General features: G+C 43.8%; 2 protein-coding genes across 9 annotated transcripts; both read right to left on the bottom strand.

Annotated features, from left to right (window-relative positions):
• Window positions 1-177: 177 nt before the first annotated feature.
• Window positions 178-5,564, bottom strand: LOC115129620 (5'-AMP-activated protein kinase subunit gamma-1-like). Of its 8 annotated transcripts, none has more exons than XM_065018727.1 (14): window positions 5,382-5,564; window positions 5,046-5,085; window positions 4,741-4,841; window positions 4,474-4,548; window positions 4,212-4,293; window positions 3,976-4,034; window positions 3,512-3,570; window positions 3,352-3,406; window positions 3,057-3,086; window positions 2,644-2,821; window positions 2,463-2,500; window positions 2,179-2,325; window positions 1,268-1,451; window positions 178-422 (listed from the first exon to the last, which is right to left on the bottom strand). In XM_065018727.1, exons 1-13 carry the CDS (start codon window positions 5,547-5,549, stop codon window positions 1,287-1,289), a joined length of 1,197 nt encoding a protein of 398 aa, XP_064874799.1. In that variant the 5' UTR covers window positions 5,550-5,564; the 3' UTR covers window positions 178-422; window positions 1,268-1,286. The 8 variants fall into 8 exon arrangements, with proteins under 8 accessions (XP_064874799.1, XP_064874800.1, XP_064874798.1 ...); XM_065018728.1 differs by having other exon boundaries at window positions 2,644-2,809; XM_065018726.1 differs by having other exon boundaries at window positions 2,960-3,086; window positions 3,525-3,570.
• Window positions 5,565-9,270: 3,706 nt separating this feature from the next.
• Window positions 9,271-17,397, bottom strand: LOC115129619 (protein CNPPD1-like). Its single transcript, XM_029660186.2, has 8 exons — window positions 17,206-17,397; window positions 16,583-16,685; window positions 16,396-16,477; window positions 16,187-16,307; window positions 15,356-15,484; window positions 13,555-13,616; window positions 12,733-12,850; window positions 9,271-11,882 (listed from the first exon to the last, which is right to left on the bottom strand). The coding sequence occupies exons 1-8, from the start codon at window positions 17,266-17,268 to the stop codon at window positions 11,232-11,234; spliced, it is 1,329 nt and encodes a 442-aa protein (XP_029516046.1). The 5' UTR covers window positions 17,269-17,397; the 3' UTR covers window positions 9,271-11,231.
• Between the last annotated feature and the right edge of the window lie 96 nt (window positions 17,398-17,493).

Below are 17,493 nucleotides of genomic sequence, written 5' to 3'. Positions count from 1 at the left end.
GCGCTTGGTTTTGCGAAAACAATAGCTATTTACTGACATCTGCTGGATAAATTGGATAGTACTATCCATTATTACGTAAAATACCATTTATATTTATATCTCCACTTGTTTCTCTGAAAAGCTTACATAAAACAGTGAAATCCATTGTGCAAGTCCATTATAAAAAAACAAGTCAAATTGATTTGAACATGTTTAATACAGCACAAATTCAGCGCAACACAAAGTAACACAAATGTATCGTCAATTTGATCAAATGTAACTAATGACTATTGTGATTTATTGAACTCAACTGATACAGCTGATTGTTGCAGATTGTTTTTCTCTACAACAGTATGTTGACATTTTGAAAACGGTCTCCCTTTTCATCCACCATGGACTTCACATTGTCCTCTAGTGATCTCAGTTTGATTTGCTTGAAATCTCTGGAAAATAAAAATAAACAATAGTGGAAATGCAATATTATCAAAGATTGGAATGATTGTAACCAAAGCATATGATAAAAAAAGGTTGTGTGCATCAAAGTGTGTTCTTATTATATCAGCATAAATAGATAATAAGCTCCATACAGATTCTTACAGATTCTTGCCGTAGACACAAACCAATCTGAGAGATGCAAATTAACAACAACATGGTTGCATCCCAAACGGCAACCTATTACCTATATAATGAACTACTGACCGGAGACAGACTAGTGTCCTATCCAGGGGCTGTACTTGTACATCAAGCTGCCTCACGCTACAGAAACAGGAGATTAACCGTTTCGGCTTGCACAAGCCAAGCTATTTATTCATTTTTCATATGGACACTGGTCAAAAGTAGTACACTATAGGGAATAGGGTGCCATTTGGCACGCAGATCAAATCAGATATCATCAAATCTTTATGCAGATACATCACCACATTCCTCTAGTGCCATACTGTAACTTGGCCTTTTAGCTGCAGCTAGTCCATAGAATGTCAACCACAAAAGCTTGGAATCTTCAAGATTCCAGTCCTTTTGAAAGTCATTGGATTTATACTGCTCCCCATGCACCAGGCAAGCAGGGAACGATAGGTCAGAGGTCATCATAATCACCCTTTGCAGAGAAAGTGTGTGTGTGTGTGTCTGCAGGGTACGTGGTGGGGGGTTGATATGTGGCTGAAGCTCAGAGAAACAGGGTGCAACGTATAGCAGCAGCAGCTGTTGTGGGGGGGTCAAAGAAGTGTGTCGGACAGCCAGTCAGTGAGCTGGGGGGATTGGAGAGAGGAGAGAAAAAGGGTGGACATACCTGGGCCAGGAAGGTGGGGCTAGAGGCGGTGGAAGATGGAGGAAGGGCAAGGGGGCCGGACTCCCACAGGTGCTAAAAGGGCATCAATACCTGCCGGGCTTAACACCATGGCCTGGAGCAGGTCAGAGAGAGAGATGATCCCCCTGCACACGTCCTCTTTGTCCACCAGGACCAGCCGATGGACCTGAGGGGAAAGGATGGGGACACGATGGGGACAGGATGAGGAGTAAAAGGGGTGAGGAGAGGATGGAGAGAGGATGGGGGTAAGATGGGGACAGGATGGAGAGAGGAATGGGGCAGGATGGGGGTAAGATGGGGACAGGATGGAGAGAGGAATGGGGCAGGATGGGGGTAAGATGGGGACAGGATGGAGAGAGGACGGAGGGCACGATGGGGACAGGATAGAGAGTGGATGGGGGCAGGATGGGGTAGAATGGGGAGATAATTGGTGCAGAATGGGGACAGGAGGGGGAGAGGATGGGAGTGTGTGGTGGGAAAGGGTTGGTCATGGTTACACAACAAGGACTTACCAGTAATTAAGTAGAGTAGAGCAGTAAGCAGAGGACTAATGCTGATACAGTCTACAGCTAATGCATTCAAATATATTTAAATACTAGTGGCCATAACTCTATTTATATTTCATTATGTGGGCTAATAGAGCTAAATGTTGCAGCATATCAGCGCCCATTACTTTGATGTCTTTTTTAAACAAACTGGTAGGTGGAGTGGAGAGAGAGGGCCACTGTGATAGAGGACATGACCTTGGTCATATTCAGTAGTGCACACCGTAGCAAAAATAACAAGTGTTTCTAATTGGACACATTCAAGTAGTCCCTCCCTGTTGCAGCCCGTTTTCTTCCATTTGGAGCCTTATGAATACAACCCTGGTGGGAGCAGAGTGGGACACTAACCTCAGCCTTAATTATGCGATCAATGACGGTCTCCAGGGTCTCGTCGGGGAGGCACTTGATGACTCCCTCAATGAAACAGCAGCGCCGTCGGATGGCCTCCTGCATGGACATGTTCAGGTTGTTGTATGTCTTCTGGGCAGCCAGATTCTGTCTCCGAGAAGAAGAGAAGAGGAGCGGAGAGAACAATAAAAATGTACACAATGCACCAACAAAGATGTGAAGGGCTTTATTTTGTATTGTTTTCAAGTGAATTAAACTGTAAGGGGCAGCTTTGGGGCACTTACAATCACATCAAATCTGGAGTAGAGAGCCACCACCTTGCCTTGGTGTACAAAGGACAGTGAGATACATAGCCTGCCTACATCTTACAAGTCAAACTTTATTTTTGAAGGGCACCTACGTAAGGACATACACATACTGTACTAGTCAGTGTTCGACTTTGAACTAGAGATGAGGTTAACCCACCTTGCTCGTTTACTACGGGCAGTGCGGAGACCCTCCTCTCTACAAACACAGACAGGGCATCATAGACTGAGGCCGTCTGCTGGACCGTGGCAATGTTCCGGAATGTCCCGATCCCAACGTCCTGGATCGTCTTCTGCATGAAGCAGGGTTTTGGGACTGTCTCTTTCTGTGTAGAGTACTTTTAATTAAAAAATAAAAAGGAACACAAGGATTGTAAAAGCAACACATACAGTTCACAACACCACTGTTTGAAATGGATGACCATATGATATGAGCATAAACACACAGACATCTTCTTCAAGTCATGTTGTCTTACAAATATATGGAGAAACTTGAGGATTCGCTTGTGCGTGAGAATGTGTAAGACATTTCCGGACACGGGATCGATAACCGGCAATCTGTGGATCTTATACCTCAGTAGGGAATAGATGGCGTCGAAGAGGCTGCAAAGGAGAGGAGGGGAGACTGAGTAGGCCTATAGTGTCTAACCCTGGAGAACACAACCAACATCCACACCTGGGTCATGTTGCAAAACGTTTTGCTAGTGTGCCGTACTGAACACAACCCAGAACACTGCCTGTAATTGACTGAATCCCAGCCTCAATTTCCTTAGTCTGTTACTTTTACTGATAACTTTTTAAAATGAGTAACAACTCAGGCAAAGCCAGGTGACAGGAGTTGGTTTGACTGAGAGCTGCATAGATTCACCTGGCGTCTGGAGCGATACTGTGAAGACAGTGGTTGGAGTATTGCAGGTACACATCTGCAGAGAGAGAGAAATAAACAGAATGGAAAGTCACAGAAAGACATGTACGTATATACCATAGACATAGAACACTGTATCATTTGCTTTCTCTAGCTTATTTACTTGAATGAATCACCTCGCCATGTTCCAATTTGATGCCTCTCCAGCTCGTTCATTTGAACCTGTGGGAGGGTGGAAACATATTAGACAAATTATGATGAATGATTTCTGTGTTATTCACACAACCATGATCTTGTCTCCATTGAACATGCTTTATAGGCCAAGACTAGGCTTAAAGGGATAGTCCACCCAAATTACAAAATGGTTTCCTTACCATGTAAGAAATTTATGGCAAGATAAGACAGCAATCCATGCTTTGGTTTCTAACTTTTAAGAATGTTTGTCCAAAAATCAATGCAGGTCAATATCCCCGTTATTAGCATTTTGCATGTTAAATGTCCAAATCATCTTTAAGGATGTTTATTGAGCTACACAATCCATTTCAGGCACATTGGGATGACTTGGACATGAAATGTGAAACATGCTTATGACTGGGATATTGACTGGCATTTGGTTCATATACGCACCAATGGGGACCTGTAGTAACGATGGAGAATGTTGATGAAATCTGTTATAGTCAGCATACCTGTGAGGACAATAGAGAGAGAGAGAGATAGAGCTCATCACTATTGGCATGGATACGTGCTAGTGTCTAGTCTTCATATCACACTACCCCCAAAACCAGCCCTAGCTTGCAATCATTCAGGACATTGCGTTGCCATAAGCAAGTAGCAAGAGAGCACCCCCTAATCTCTTCACTTACCCACAAACCTCTGTGTCTTGCTATCCCAGAGAGGTGCAGCTCTCAAGCCGTTTGCTACAAGAGCGAAAAAGGCTTTCTTCACCTGCAAACATAGGATTTTTTTTAACACAACCAGTTAACACCGGTCTTAGTAGTGAGTATGTTTTAGGGAAGAAGGAATGAGGCTGCACATGAATTATTGCTGCAGGGACAAGGGAAAACCACTATAACTGACTGTAGCTGTAGTTACAGGAGAGAGGAACTCTGACTTGAAATGTCATACCAAAAGGGACCATGACCTTTCCCTTGGGAAGTGGAGGGAGAATATCTGGGCTGAGTTCAGCAGGAAGAGTATGTTCTGAAACGGGGAGGCACTACGTGAATTTGCCAAATAAGAACACAGATTTTAGTTTCCTGTAACCTGTTGTGAGACGTTTTGCTACGATGTGCCCTACTGAACACTGATCCTGGACTCTTGATTTGGCCCCCAAATTATTTTGTATTGTTCAGTTCCAACATACAAGTGGGTTACACGACCCTGGACTCTTACTTGTAGTGTTGTGTCAAATATGACCAGTTTACAGCTGGTTGGAATGGCCTCATAGCAGCAATGACTTTTCATGAACTTCATGTACATCTCAGCATCAGCCTCTGAAGTTATGGGTAAGTGAAGTGGGTACAAAGTTACACACACACACACACACACACACACACACACACACACACACACACACACACACACACACACACACACACACAGAGAGACAGTTATAGATCCCCTATACACCTCATTCCATGAAACAGACACACAAATGTACATTCACACACACAAACACTGAAGGTTACCCGAATTACCTGAATTCTTCAATTCTTCACGCATCTCTTGAAACATGATCTAGACCAACAGAAAAAGAACACCAACAACTCTATAACACCTTGATAAATGTGCTCTAAAATCACTGCTGGAATGAAGCTCGAAGGGAAAACATTCGGGATCAAGTTGAACTAAGCTCTAAACCAAAAACAGTTTACAATCCAACCAACTTATTTTTTTACCCCAGCTTTACTCCTTGTAGTCCTAAATGTTTCAGTCCTACACACACTTCTCAAACACAAATCTGGCCAACTCGTGTACCATGACTTACCTGCCTGATAAGTATTTTCTCCATGAAAGACTTGGGCACAACTCACCCAACAATAAACGCTAGATCCTGCTACATGCAGGCTCCTCTCCCCCTGCCTGTCCCACAAACCAGTTGGGTCTATATTAGGAGCAGGAGTCTCAAGTGGTATGCAGAGGGCCAAGGGGATGGGGGTGGGGTCTGGGGTGAGGCGCAGGCAGAAAAGGGGTGGGTACATTCCTCTCTGACATATTCTGCATAGTTTCTGTGTGGATTTGAGGAGCATTACATCATGTTGTTGATGTGGTTCCTGGGTTGTGAAAACATTTAGCCTGGCAATGTAACTGACGACACGAGGAACAGCAGTCAAAAGGACGTGTTGTGTTGTAATATGGATATGTGCTGAAGTTGAATGCAATGGAGAGGTGCTGCAGTGTTTTAAAGGCTTGCTATGACTCTGGTGATGGGTGTAACTATGTTGACTGATTTGATTCAGCTGTAATGGCTTCCTGTTCCCATTGGCATTGTGTTGTTCATTGTTATTTGCACGAGCTTGAGGAGGGCAGCAATAACAGGAAACGAGGTGAAGCACACTATGTTGTGCAGAGTTGTTGCTGGGTAGATTGCATTTGAATTGTGTTTCCTTGATTCCTCACATCTTCTCTCCTCTCAAAACACATTGGAGAAGAATGGGGCTCATATTTACAGATTCTCAGAGTAGGAGTGCTGATCTAGGATAAAGTTGAGCCGAACACAACCTTACAGTGAAATGCTTACTTACAAGCCCTTAACCAACAATGCTATAAGAGGTTAAGAAAAATAAATGTTAAGTAAAAAAATTGAAAATAAAAGTAACAAATAATTCAACAGTAGCAGTAAAATAACAATAGTGAGGCCATATACAGGGGATATCGTTACATAGTCAATGTGCGGGGGCACCGGTTAGTCGAGGTAGTTTAGGTAATAAACTCAGCCTAAAAATAATTGTCCTCTCACTGTCAACAGCGTTTATTTTCAGCAAACTTAAAATGTGTAAATATTTGTATGAACATGACAAGATTCAACAACTGAGACATAAACTGAACAAGTTCCACAGACATGTGACTAACAGAAATTTAAAAATAATGTCCCTGAACAAAGGGGGGGTCAAAATCAAAAGTAAGTCAGTATCTGGTGTGGCCACCAGCTGCATTATGTACTGCAGTGCACCTCCTCCTCATGGACTGGATTTGCCAGTTCTTGCTGTGAGATGTTACCCCACTCTTCCATCAAGGCACCTGCAAGTTCCCGGACATTTCTGGGGAGAATGGCCCTAGCCCTCGCACTCCGATCCAACAGGTCCCAGACGTGCTCAATGGGATTGAAATCCGGGCTCTTCGCTGGCCATGGCAGAACACTGACATTCCTGTCTTGCAGGAAATCACGCACAGAACGAGCAGTATGGCTGGAGGCATTGTCATACTGGAGGGTCATGTCAGGATGAGCCTGCAGGAAGGGTACCACATGAGGGAGGAGGATGTCTTCCCTGTAACGCACAGCGTTGAGATTGCCTGCAATGACAACAAGCTCAGTCCGATGATGCTGTGACACACCGCCCCAGACCATGACGGCCCCTCCACCTCCAAATGTATCCCGCTCCAGAGTAGAGGTCTCGGTGTAACGCTCATTCCTTCGACGATAAATGCGAATCCGACCATCACCCCTGGTGAGACAAAACCCAGACTCGTCAGTGTAGAGCACTTTTTGCCAGTCCTGTCTGGTCCAGCGACGGTGGGTTTGTGCCCATAGGCGACGTTGTTGCCGGTGATGTCTGGTGAGGACCTGCCTTACAACAGGCCTGCAAGCCCTCAGTCCATTCTCTCTCAGCCTATTGCGGACAGTCTGAGCCCTGATGGAGGGATTGTGCGTTCCTGGTGTAACACAGGCAGTTGTTGTTGCCATCCTGTACCTGTCCTGCAGGTGTGATGTTCGGATGTACCGATCCTGTGCAGGTGTTGTTACATGTGGTCTGCCACTGAGAAGACGATCAGCTGTCCGCCCTGTCTCCCTGTAGCGCTGTCTTAGGTGTCTCACAGTACGGACATTGCAATTTATTGCCCTGGCCACATCTGCAGTCCTCGTGCCTCATTGCAGCATGCCTGAGGCACGTTCACACAGAGCAGGGACCCAGGGCATCTTTCTTTTTGTGTTTTTCAGTCAGTAGAAAGGCCTCTTTAGTGTCCTATGTTTTCATAACTGTGACCTTAATTGCCTACCGTCTGTAAGCTGTTTGTGTCTTAACGACCGTTCCACAGGTGCATGTTCATTAATTGTTTATGGTTCATTGAACAAGCATGGGAAACAGTATTTAAACCCTTTACAATGAAGATCTGTGGAGTTATTTGGATTGTTACGAATTAACTTTGAAAGACAGGGACCTGAAAAAGGGACCTTTCTTTTTTTGCTGAGTTTGTACATGTAGGTAGAGTTAAAGAGACTATGCATAGATAATAAACAGTAGCAGCAACATAAAATAGGGGTCTGGTTAGCCCTTTGATTAGCTGTTCAGGATTCTTATGGTGTGGGGGTAGAAGCTGTTAAGAAGCCTTTTGGACCTAGATTTGGCACTCCGGTACCGCTTGCCGTGTGGTAGCAGAGAGAACAGTCTATGACTAGGGTGGCTGGAGTCATTGACAATTTTTAGGGCCTTCCTCTGACACCGCCTGGTATAGAGGTCCTGGATGGCAGGAAGCTTGGCCCCAGTGATGTACTGGACTGTACGCACTACTCTCTGTAGTGCCTTGCGGTCAGAGGCCGAGCAGTTGCCATACCAGGCAGTGATGCAACCAGTCAAGATGCTCTTGATGGTGCAGCTGTAGAACCTTACGAGGATCTGAGGACCCATGCCAAATCTTTTCAGTCTCCAAGGGGGAATAGGCTTTGTCGTGCCCTCTTCATAACAGTCTTGGTGTGTTTGGACTATGATAGCTTGTTGGTGATGTGGACACCAAGGAACTTGAATCTCTCAACCTGCTGCACTGCAGCCCAGTCGATGAGAATGGTGCGTGCTCGGTCATCCTTTTCCTGTAGTCCACAATCATCTCCTTTGTCTTGATCATGTTGAGGGAGAGGTTGTTATCCTGGCACCACACGGCCATGTCTCTGACCTCCTCCCTTTTGGCTGTCTCATCGTTGTCGGTGATCAGGCCTACCACTATTGTGTCATCGGCAAACTTGATGATGGTGTTGGAGTCATGCCTGGTCATGCAATTGTGAGTGAACAGGGAGTACAGCAGGGGACTGAGGACGCACCCGAGGGGCCCCCGTGTTGAGGATCAGCGTGGAGGATGTTGTTACCTACCCTTACCACCTGAGGGCGGCCCGTCAGGAAGTACAGGATCCAGTTGCAGAGGGTGGTGTTTAGTCCCAGGGTCCTTCGCTTAGCTTTTAGATGACAGAGGTAACCTGATCCTTGATTAGCAATCCTACGCTGAGACGCTTTGTGAATACAGCCCACAGAACAGGAACCCCATATATTCTGCTCCAATGCAGTTTGAGGAGACAAAGATGGTGGCTTAGGTGACAGTGCCTTAGCCTGGTCCCGGGTCTGTTTGTGTCGTCTTGATAAAGACCATGTGAATTGGCAAGACAGCCCAAACAAATCTGTGACCAGGTTAATGCTTGCTTGACACTACACATGTAGATCAGTGCCTGTGTGACTGCAGTTCTTAGATGTCAGCTCAAATGGCGTATTGCTTTCTAGGGTGTGTGTGCGCGTGCCCAGATTGTGAGATTAATAGCTCAATGTTGACAACTCACATTACATACTGTATGTCAGTGGACCATGTGAACAGCAATACAGGCATAAATGACAAATGATTTTTTTTTGGTTAAGAGTCAAGCATTTTATTATTATTATTTTTAACAGATTTCTACACATTGTTTACAAAATTTAAGGATATTGTGCTTCAAAATCTATGTCTGATTTGAAAAATGTTTTATTTAGATGTTTTCAGCAATTCAACAAAAGCCAAACTTCATGAGTTCATGTCCTAGGGACCACAGTGCCTCCTGGCTTTGTAAGAAAGGTGTCAATGTAAAACCAAGTCATATGTACAAATATCAAATTCCCTAGCAAGAACCTTCTATCTTGAGTAGAACAATATGAGAAGAGCCAACTGTTTTTCAGGGATGAGAGACTGAAATAGTATTACTAGAATTTACATCCCCATTCAATAATGGACATATCCATTCAAGTAAATCTATGGAGAAAGAAGACATTTTCCAATTTTGAGCGGGTGGAGAAGACAAATTGTATGCGAGTGAGTGATTGAGTGGTTTTTAATGTTGTCAGGTCTCCCCAACCAAATTGGTATGTTAAAGAGGGATACTAATTAATTGCATAAATTAAAAAAACAGACATTTCTACTTAAAAAAAAGTGATGTTTTGCACAATACAACTGTTTCCATGAAAAGGGTAATTGGATGAAAATCGCATTCATTAGATACATTTTCAATCATATTCAAAACTCTTATTTAAAAAAAACATCAAAACAGTAAACTGGTTATGACCTATTTCAGTTGCGTGGCATTGTTGTACAAACATGAAATTAGAGAAAGCCACTGCATTCTATCATGGTAAAATAAATAGTTCCATCTGTCCCCCAGTGCTTTCTGAGTTTAGGGTCATGTTCAGTAGGCAGGAAATGAAACAAATGTCCCCAAAAAAAGGGGGGGGCTCTCTGACCTTGTCCAATAAGAAACTTCTATTTTCGTTTACTATTGCGAAGTGGTGTAAAGCATTTCGCTATGATGTGCCCTAATGAACACGACTTGAGGGGTAGCCAAACCGAGATATGAATTGAATGTTTACTGTTTTTTCACTGGAATAAAAAAGCATTACATCTCTACTATTGTTCAGTGCAGGGACCAGTAGCCATCTGTGCAAAAATATGTTGACATTTTTTAAAATAACAACTACAGTAAATGAGAGAATAATAACCCAAAAACTCCATGGCAAATCAAATGTAGGCTAGTTGTCTCTAGCTTGAGTGCAAGTCTGTTTGTGCCATCAATCCAACTCCTTCTCACTCATTGTCATGCAATGTTTGGCTTGACAAGGACAGAAATAGAGTTGGCAAGAGCACAAACAGATCTGGGACCAGGCTAAATTGCCTCCCTTCTTAAAGCGCTACAGTACAGTACTGACTTAGAAAGCAGCCTTGCTTTTGTGGAGACAACTTACTTTCTCAACACATTCTCAAATAGTTATGATGTCGCATCAAAACTTAACTCTTCCAACTAAAAACTTGACTTAGCCCAACTCCCACAAGCCCCCATTTTGAAGCATAGGTAAAGAGTAGGTAGCCTGGGTACCAGTCTGTTTCTTCCATCATGCCACTTTGTCATGCCAAACATGGAATGTGAGTGGAATGATGACACAAACAAATCTGGTACCCAGGCCAAAGACTAGGTAGTAACAAACGCTGTGTGGGTATGGTAGCCATTCTTACGACATGTTTTTGTGTCTTTTTTAAACCAAACAAGAAAGTTTGCCATGTACACACCTTCTAGACCTCAAACACCTCCTTGACTTTGGAAACACCCATTGTAAAGCGATGTGATCCAACCTCCTTTGAAAAAGATACGTTAGAAAAGATACGAGGGTCTGAGCACAGAACTCAGATCTCACGCTGTTATGAGTTCATCTCACTTATTTACACCAATTCAGCTGGCAAACCACTGTACAAAATGTGCTACTCACCTTTAGGGGGCCTTATCTCAAATTTAGACAGTATATGCAACAAAAAATGCACATACAAAACAAAATTAATCCTTTCACTGCAACAGACGCATTCTGAAAAATCGGTTGGTTTAATTTGGAGTCCGGCGTCATAGTCATTGCAGGGTAACGATAGTGGCTTGTTTTGTCCGTCTGTGTCTAGCTGGGCATGAGAAGAGATTGGGCTTTCTCGATGGGCAGCATGAACTGTGGGCAGCAGGGTCCGACACGGAGGGTTGCCATGCCAGTCAGACGGGAGTCCAGGAGCATCGGGATGGCTCCGTAGAGGAGGGGGGCAGAGGCCAGCCACGGTTCTGCGGGGTGACCAGGGGTTCCAGGCTCAAGTAGTGGAGCAGAGGTGTTCGATGGGCCGCACTGGATGGAGCCAGGAGGGAGGCTCCCCACTGTAACTGGGCAGCCGGGGTAGTGCAGAGAGGAGGCGGACAAGGCTGGTTCAGTGTCAGGCTGGGGGTGTGGGTCAGTGTGGCTTAGGGAAGTGAGGAGAGAGCCCCATAGACACAGTATAGAGGTCTGGGAGGTGGTTGGCGAGCCGTGGTTGTCGTGGGTGTGGAGAGTGCCAGGTCTGCGTTTGTGACTGTCGTTGCCCAAGACGCAGCAGCGAGGGAGGTCGGATGCTGGACTTGGGGTCTCTGGGACTGGGAGCAGGCCTAGTGGTGGTGGTGGAGAGAGGCTGGAGCTAGGCAGGTGGACTTGGCTGACTGGGGACAGGGGCTGGTTGCTCCTGGGGAGGCTGGTGGCGATAAGGCCTGCGACACTGGTCAAATACACCAGCCCCAGCATGCAGGTCACCTAGAGAGAGGTGAGGACGTGGATTTAGTGGATTTCTTTCAGTGTGTTTTTCCTTTCCTCCCAAACTAACTACTTTAAAAAGTGTTGCTTCTTTCAATCAACACATCGTTTGTGGGTTTCTACAATGAGCAGTTTTCAGAAATTGATGTGATGGAAATGTTATACTTGTGCTTTTCTTATAACTAATTTCTGTGTTCATTCATGTGCTGTTCTAATAACCAATTTTTGTGTTCATGTAAGTGACTGATTTAACAAATCCTCACTTATCAGTATCTACAATTTGGCAGTACGCTCAGACCTTGTTATGAGAAAGAAAGATATTTCAGTTTCAAGGTCTCAGCTTAGAGAGAAGAAGCCTCGTGAGGTATTGGTCTGTCACATGTATGAACCAATATTGATCAGTCACATAAATTAAACAAAACTGTAATGATGAATTAATTATGCTAAATCATGCAAATATAACTTGTCTGTGTATAGCAGTATATAAGACAACTGCTAGGACTGCCACAGCAGAGCTCCTAACAGAAATTCACTATGGTGTATTGAGTTTGTTGAATCCTCTCCAGCACGCTGACAATAAACACGGATTAATTTAAGCTCGACTTCGAGTGTCCCTGTGTAAGAATTTCCATGACATTGACATGTTAATTTCAGGGGCGTTTCTGAGACTAGTGTTGTGTCCATTCGGCACAAAACAGGAGAAAACATACTACCTGAACATGTCAAATAAGAAATGCTATTGTCCATTTCAAAATGTTCTGCTACGGTGTGCCCATACTGAGGATTACCCACAACTCAGTCCTTCAGCGCACTGTGGACCCCACTGCCCTGTCCTCTGACCACTCCTCACCTTGGCAAAGTGCAGGTAGATGGCCGTCAGTGCTTGTCGCCACGCTGCCTGCTCCAGAAGCACACAGAGGTCAGTGTAGGTGAACCAGCCTCGCTTCATCCCCTGGTTCTCTGCAATACTGGAGTCACAACAGGCCAGAGTTAATACACACACACAGTCCACACTCAATGCAAACAGAGAAAGAGAGATGGACCTAGAACAGAGTCTGGCAACGCTCATGTTTACTACGCTCATGTGACACACATGACCAACCCTTTGTTTGAACTAGCAGCTCTGTATCAGATCTATCAGCCAAATTACCACAAGAACTTGACACTACTAATTTAGTTATTCCCTGAAAAGTCATGGGGCTTACAAAAATAGAAGTCTCTATGACATTCCGAACCCTTCATAGCTTCTTGTGTTTCTAATGGTTCTAATGCATTAGGAGTCACACACAGACACATCCGCCCACCCCGACACACAGGCAGATTTTTTCTTGAGCTGATGGTTAGGGGGTCGGAACATAATTACAAATATTTTGTAGACTGCAAATTGACTACAAGAAGGCCAAACAGATATATTTGACTAAAGCAATAATTTCAAATCTTGCACAGATTTGTATACGATCACATATACTGTATCTCTCTCTATTATGCATAGGAATACTTTGGAACAGAGTTCCAGAATTAAAATCACTAGGAAATGATTTGCTGGTGTTTTTACATTAAAGTAATGTCCAACAATACATTGGAAAAATATATATATATATTTTTAAATCACCCATGGGGAAACCTGCACCAGCACGAAAAACGATCTACGTGAATGACAACAATCACAAACCTGGTTTCTAGTTGATTCAGTATGCCAAAGTAGTCCCCTGGCTCAGTGAAGAGGCTCCACTCCTAAAACACAGAAGTGAGAGCAGCTGTCAGATTGCATATTATATGTCCATACAAATACAGTACAATGGGATTTAAATATTAGTGATGAGTGAGTTGACACAACCTGCAGTCCCTGTGGTTATAACCACGGGCGGGTGGGTTTAGGGTCATGAAATATTGTGTGGATGACGTGTGTGTGCTAGCAATCTTCCCTCTAAGCTGCAGTTCTTTATTTGTACTATTTTCGACATTGAAGAATTATAGTGAAGACATCAAAACAACATATGGAATCGTGCAGAAACCAAAATATATTTATAATTGAGATTAATCAAAGTAGCCACCCTTCGCCTTGATGACAGCTTTGCACACTCTTGGCACTCTCCCAACCAGCTTCATGAGGAATGCTTTTCCAACAGTCTTGAAGGAGCTCACACATACTGTTTGCTGAGTACTTGTTGGCTGCTTTTCCTTCACTCTGCGGTCCAACTCATCCCAAACCATCTCAATTGGGTTGAGGTCGGGGGATTGTGGAGGCCAGGTCATCTGATGCAGCACTCCATCACTCTCCTTCTTGGTCAAATAGCCCGGAGGTGTGTTTTGGGTCATTGTCCTGTGACTAGTCCCACTAAGCGCAAACCAGATGGGATGGCGTATCGCTGCAGAATGCTGTAGTAGCCATGCTGGTTAAGTGTGCCTTGAATTCTAAATAAATCATTGACAGTGTCACCAGCAAAGCACCCCCACACCATCACACCTCCTCCATGCTTCAGGGTGGGAATCGCACATGCATAGATCATCTGTTCACCTACACTACTTCTCACAAAGACACAGAGGTCAACAACAAAAAATCTCAAATTTGGACTCACCAGACCAAAGGACAGATCTCCACCAGTCTAATGTTCATTGCACATGTTTCTTGGCCCAAGAAAGTCTCTTATTCTCTTATTGGTGTCCTTTTAGTAGTGGTTTCTTTGCAGCAATTCGACCATGAAGGCCTGATTCACGTAGTCTCCTCTGAACAGACGATGTTGAGCGCGTCTGTTACTTGAACTCTGTGAAGCATTTATTTGGGTAGCAATTTCTGAGGTTGGTAACTAATGAACGTATCCTCTGCAGCAGAGGTGACTCTGGGTCTTCCTTTCAAGTGGCGGCCCTCATTCATGAGAGCCAGTTTCATCATAGCACTTGATGGTTTTTGCAACTGTACTTCTCTTGCCATTTTTCAGATTCACGCGCCAAATAGCCTACACCCCAATTGTAAAATTATTTTGGGAAGGGGCCGAACAGAAAAAAGTTCATGGCGATCCAGTGAAGCAAAAAGGACAATAAGAGAAAAGCTACGAAATGGAGAGTTGAAAATAAAGAAAAGGCGGGGCAAGAAAAGTAATGTTTGGGAAAGATTTGGTAAAGTGGTAAAAGAGGATGATAACAGTGTCAGTTATGTTATGTGTTATGCTATACTTTAAAATAGGCATATGACACTTCAAGGGAACTGTAGCCCACTCTTCAGATGGGTTAAAAGGATACTGAAATCTGGACACTGACTTTAGGTCTATAACCTCTCACAAAGCCTGAATATTAACCCCATGCGGAACATAGCATTTATTGCAGTAAAATGATACACCAAATGTAGGAAACATTTAGACTCAAACAAGAGTGGAGAAATATGATTTCTTTCTATCAGCATCTTGAGAAAAAGTGAATGCGCAGTTAGATACCTAATTTCTGAGGCTGGTAATGTAATACTACGTATAACTTACAATAGCATCGAGGAAATTCATCTCCAGAGTGTTGACAGTCTGGACGTCCAGTTTCCCAGCAGCCCCCCACTCGTCATTGAACACCTCCTCATCCTCCCCTTCGTCGTACAAATATTTGCTGGCAACCATCTGGAGGAAAGGCGAAACAGGATTAAGAGGTTAAGATCAGTCCATATGTCATAGAAAGCTAGATGTGTTTGCATCTTTCTCCACACACATACTACAGTGACTATTGTTGTTGACTGATGTCCTGCATTGTTGAAGAAGCTATCACGTCAGCATTTTGTTGCATCTTTTATACCTGCTGTAAACAGTTTGTGACAAATAAAATGTGATTTGATTTGAAAACATTTTCCAGACACACACTTAAGCCTACTCCTGGTCTAAAAAGCACATTGCGGGTGGCTGCGGGAAATTCTAAATTGAACAAGAATTAGGTGTAGTATATGGGTCTGGGCCCTACATGCCCAGCAATTATAGATGCCCATTTTCATAACAAGCTGTTCTGTGCCCATCACGTGCATAACCGTGGCTTAATTCTGGCGAGACGACCTGTGCTTTTCAGTCACCCACATGGCCATTGCATAATTCTGGTCAGATGGCCTAATGCTTATCACATAGGCTAAATAGCCTTTGCCGAATTCTAACGAGACAACCTGCGAGTCCCAAATGGCACCCTATTCCAATCAATCAAATAAATATTGTCACATACTTCTTAAACAACAGGTGCAGACTAACAGTGAAATGCAGGTCTTTGGTCTGACAATAAGCAGTACACTACAAAGGGAATAGGGTGCCATTTGAGATGCATGCAACCTTTGGCCCACATACCATGGAGATAAGGAAGAGGTCAGAGGAGGAGATCTTTTGCAGGTATTCGGGGTTCCTGTGTCTTAGCCTTTCGATGTAGACCAGGGCCAGCATCATGGCACACGGAGAGATGCACGCCTCCCTGAAAAACAAACCAACTATATTAAGTTATGAAGACCATTACATGCTAAAAAAGGATAACAAGTGTCAACATTCACTGGACAACATACCTCGCGACATGAGCAGCATATTTCTTGTGCAGTTTTCGAATTGGGCTAGGGGCAGATTTCTGAAGGAGTTCCACAGCAATGTCTAGAAATCATATTCAGAACATATGAATCAATCATTCAAATTCACAACATAATAAACAACAGTCACACATGGACAGGACACAACCTAACAGACAGAATAGCTAACCTGTAACAGGACAGGAAAGGTTATCTAGAGAGCCGTCTTGGTCCAGGCCATAGTACAATCGCTTCCGCACTCTCTCAGACAGTTTCTGATGTCCAGGAAGAAACTGTGAAGGCAGATCAGAGTTCATTGAGCGAAGGGCCTAATTTCACGACAAAAACGAAACTGAAATAACGTTAGCTAGCTAACTTTACATAAGCAAGTCATGTCAACACGGTTGGAATAAGTTAGCTAGCTAACTAACTATCCCACAAACTCTTATATTCGGTTATCCCATTGGGTTTGATGGCTACCGTTTTACGAGGTAACAGTTAACGTTTGGTGACAAGTCATGAAGTTGAAGCTAAGTCCAGAACAACCACATTCACATATAGCTATCGTTAGCTACGTTACCGCGCGAGCTAGTACAATACTGTACAATATGTAACGTTAAACGTTAACTTGGCCGTGTTTTGATGTTCAATTGTAAGACAGGCATACAGCACGTGTTGTTTAACCTGGTATACCTATTTAAAATGCGATTATTACCAAATATGTCAAACTCACGTCAACCCGTTTGCTGTCATATTTCACTACCTAAACTAGCCAACTCAGCTAGCGTCACTCGCCTTGACAGGCCAACTTACCGTAAACTCCTGAAAGTCAGAAAATTGTAATGTTCGTTCACTAAACATTTCGTTGAAATCCATGATGTCTATCCAACATTAGCCAAATAGAAGAAAGAGAAAATCTAGCTGAATAGCTATAAAACGGCGCCTGGTTTTACTCAGGCTAGCTAGCACAGCAGTAACCCCCGTCGTGATGGCTGACAAGACAGGAGGGCGGGAACAGTTATGCAATGTACTAAATGGCTACAAAAGGTTGTCTAATAATCTAAATCTAGCAATATGGTAAATTAGTAAAAACAGAGCCCA

This window comes from Oncorhynchus nerka, linkage group LG5, assembly GCF_034236695.1.
Source record: "Oncorhynchus nerka isolate Pitt River linkage group LG5, Oner_Uvic_2.0, whole genome shotgun sequence".
In the NCBI taxonomy this organism is placed as follows: Eukaryota; Metazoa; Chordata; class Actinopteri; order Salmoniformes; family Salmonidae; genus Oncorhynchus; species Oncorhynchus nerka.
Note: the sequence above shows the minus strand (reverse complement) of the source record. Positions and strands in the feature narration are given on the sequence as shown.